This window comes from Etheostoma spectabile, chromosome 21 (assembly GCF_008692095.1).
Source record: "Etheostoma spectabile isolate EspeVRDwgs_2016 chromosome 21, UIUC_Espe_1.0, whole genome shotgun sequence".
Classification (NCBI taxonomy): Eukaryota; Metazoa; Chordata; class Actinopteri; order Perciformes; family Percidae; genus Etheostoma; species Etheostoma spectabile.
The window spans coordinates 21,769,414-21,771,853 of record NC_045753.1 but is presented as its reverse complement, the minus strand read 5'-3'; the positions used below and the strand labels follow the sequence as shown (position 1 = coordinate 21,771,853).

General features: G+C 40.7%; 1 protein-coding gene across 3 annotated transcripts in view; it reads left to right on the top strand.

The window, feature by feature from the left end:
• The window catches only part of LOC116670993 (circularly permutated Ras protein 1), an 8,525-nt gene extending 6,515 nt beyond the window's left edge, over positions 1-2,010 (top strand). For all 3 annotated transcript variants that reach the window (XM_032501809.1, XM_032501808.1, XM_032501807.1), the window contains exons 18-21: positions 477-617; positions 1,515-1,611; positions 1,706-1,732; positions 1,833-2,010. In XM_032501809.1, coding sequence (XP_032357700.1) covers positions 477-617; positions 1,515-1,611; positions 1,706-1,732; positions 1,833-1,967 — 400 coding nt within the window. In that variant the 3' untranslated portion in view covers positions 1,968-2,010. The remainder of the gene's footprint in view (positions 1-476; positions 618-1,514; positions 1,612-1,705; positions 1,733-1,832) is intronic.
• The last annotated feature ends 430 nt before the right edge of the window (positions 2,011-2,440 follow it).

The following is a 2,440-nucleotide window of genomic DNA, read 5'->3' as shown; positions in this document are numbered from 1 at the left end:
ACACACACACACACACACACTACTGAGCTGTTTGCAAGCCTATGGCCTCTTTGAAAGCTTAAACAAGTCATTATCTTCTGACATCTTTAATCAACGAGGGCTTTTTAAACCTGAGGACAATGATTGATTAGATGTATTATTTTATACCAATCTCATTGAAGCTTAAGGCAAAGCGGTTTTGAAAATCCAAGGAGTCGAGCTGTTGCTGAGATACATGAGTATTTGCATCATGCAGAAAGGATTGCACCATGTAGATTGCATTTCTCGTCCATCCTCTAAACATTTAGTTACACAGTAAATTAACCTCTCAACTCATTCTGCTTGTTCGATAAATAAAGAAGGTCATGCAATTTATCGTCTGAGCGGCTACAAAGTGGCCCCTGTGTGTGCGTTTGCACAGTACTATAATAGCAAGGCTGAAGCTATAAATGTTGAGAAGCACTCTTATGATAAAAACGTGTGACCCTCCTTCTCAGCTTGGCGGCCCTGTCCTCTCTCTCTCTGGCAATCATTCAGCTCAACTCGTCACAGGCCAGTGCCGCTCTGGCTGTCAGAGGCCGCTTCCTCGACGCCAGGAGGGAGGGAGAGCTGCAGATGAAGCTGATCGAGAGAGCAATGTGAGTAACAGGAGAGATGGAGGGAACTTGGACTGACAGTTCCATGTGGGCAACATGTAGAATGAGAGCTTTCTATCCCACAGACAGCCCTTTTTCTCAACTGCCTGAAAACAGCTCACCCACATTCACGTTTGAAATTCCTCAATTGATGATGTCATTTATTGAGAAAGCCAGCCCAGTCAAATGTGCTCCCCATTGGTGCTGCCTGAGCAAGCACAACCAGCCATGTGGCTGTCATTTAGTTGACCAATCACAAAAGAGTGGGCCAGCTGACCAATCAGAGCAGACTGGGCTTTTCGGGAAGGTGGGCCAAGAGCTCATACAGAGTGTTTGAAAATCCAGACTGATCTCATGAAATGACGTATGTATGACATACCAATTTGTATGCCATTATTGGCGTGTTATCAAGATGCATACTCACTTTTTAGCATGTATAGCAACGCTGTTTGGCCTCCATAGAGTGACCATAGATTACCTTGTTATGGCGTGTGAATTTACGCCGTAGCAAGTAGTATGAAAGTGTAGGGAGGGTGGTGGATTGGTAAAACCCAGGGTTTTCACACAGGAGACCGGGGATTGTGTCACGCATCTAACGTTTCCTTGTCTTCCGTGTCATGTTTTCTAAACTCTCTTTCGTCTATTACTAAAGACAACCACAAAGACTGGTCCTGTATTTCTGATTAATCTGATGAACTGAGGATGTTATGATTTTAAGACCATCAGTATTTTATCTCAAACTGGTGAAATGTTTTTGTAAGTCAAAGCTTTTTTTCATTCCTCATCATCTACTTGATAGTAATATGGTAGTGTGTGTGTCTTTATGCATGCATTTACTAGATGCAGAGTATTTCTTTGGCTACAGATACTGTACTACATAGTGAGCCTGTCTGTTTGCAGAATGCATAATCGAAGTTCAGAGGACCGTCAAACATACCAAGAATGGGTTAAAACCATGGAGCCTATATACGACAACAACATACAAATCTTCACAAGTGTGAGTTTTTACAGTATTTCTTTTAATCAGGTCAGTGTCTCACATTGTTTAGAATGACCAGTTATACACTTAACTATTTTGTGTTTTTTTTCAGAGAAAATCTGTCTTTTCAGACTCACAGGTAAATTAAATCAATTTCCTTGTTAATTATACTGTTTCAATATTTTGCCTGCTTTGCTTAACTTTTTATGGTCATTCTTGCTTCATTCTGTTCCCTTTAGTCTCTAACAGACGCTGGTGCAGCGCTGCTCTACACCATGAAGCACAGCAACAGGAAGTCCATCTCACTGAAGAATAAACATAAACTCAAGCCAACTGTCAGCCTGCACCTTTTATCTCGCTGGAAGCAATTCTAGTCATGAATGACAAAGATAAATAAACACTGCTGTTTGACTTTGACTATGTAGCAGGATATCCCCACATATTTCACAATGTAAATAATGTATTCCAGTATATCAACATAAAACATGGTCATCTGTATTATACAGAAAATCATTTCTCAGAGTGAATGATTCCTTTCAGTCTTACATCAAAACTGTGAAGGGCAATGTACATTGGTGTGTATTTGACAGTGTCTAGTTTGTTTTTGCACTGACCAAAACAAAGGAAAAACCTGACTCAGAAAGCTTACACCTAGATCCTTTTGTGAGAGGCAAAACAGATCACACAACATACAGTATGTAAGCCACCAACACAACAGTTAATATACACTCACCTATGGGATTATGAGGAACACCATACTAATACTGTGTTTGACCCCCTTTCGCCTTCAGAACTGCCTTTAATTCTACGTGGCATTGATTCAACAAGGTGCTGAAAGCATTCTTTA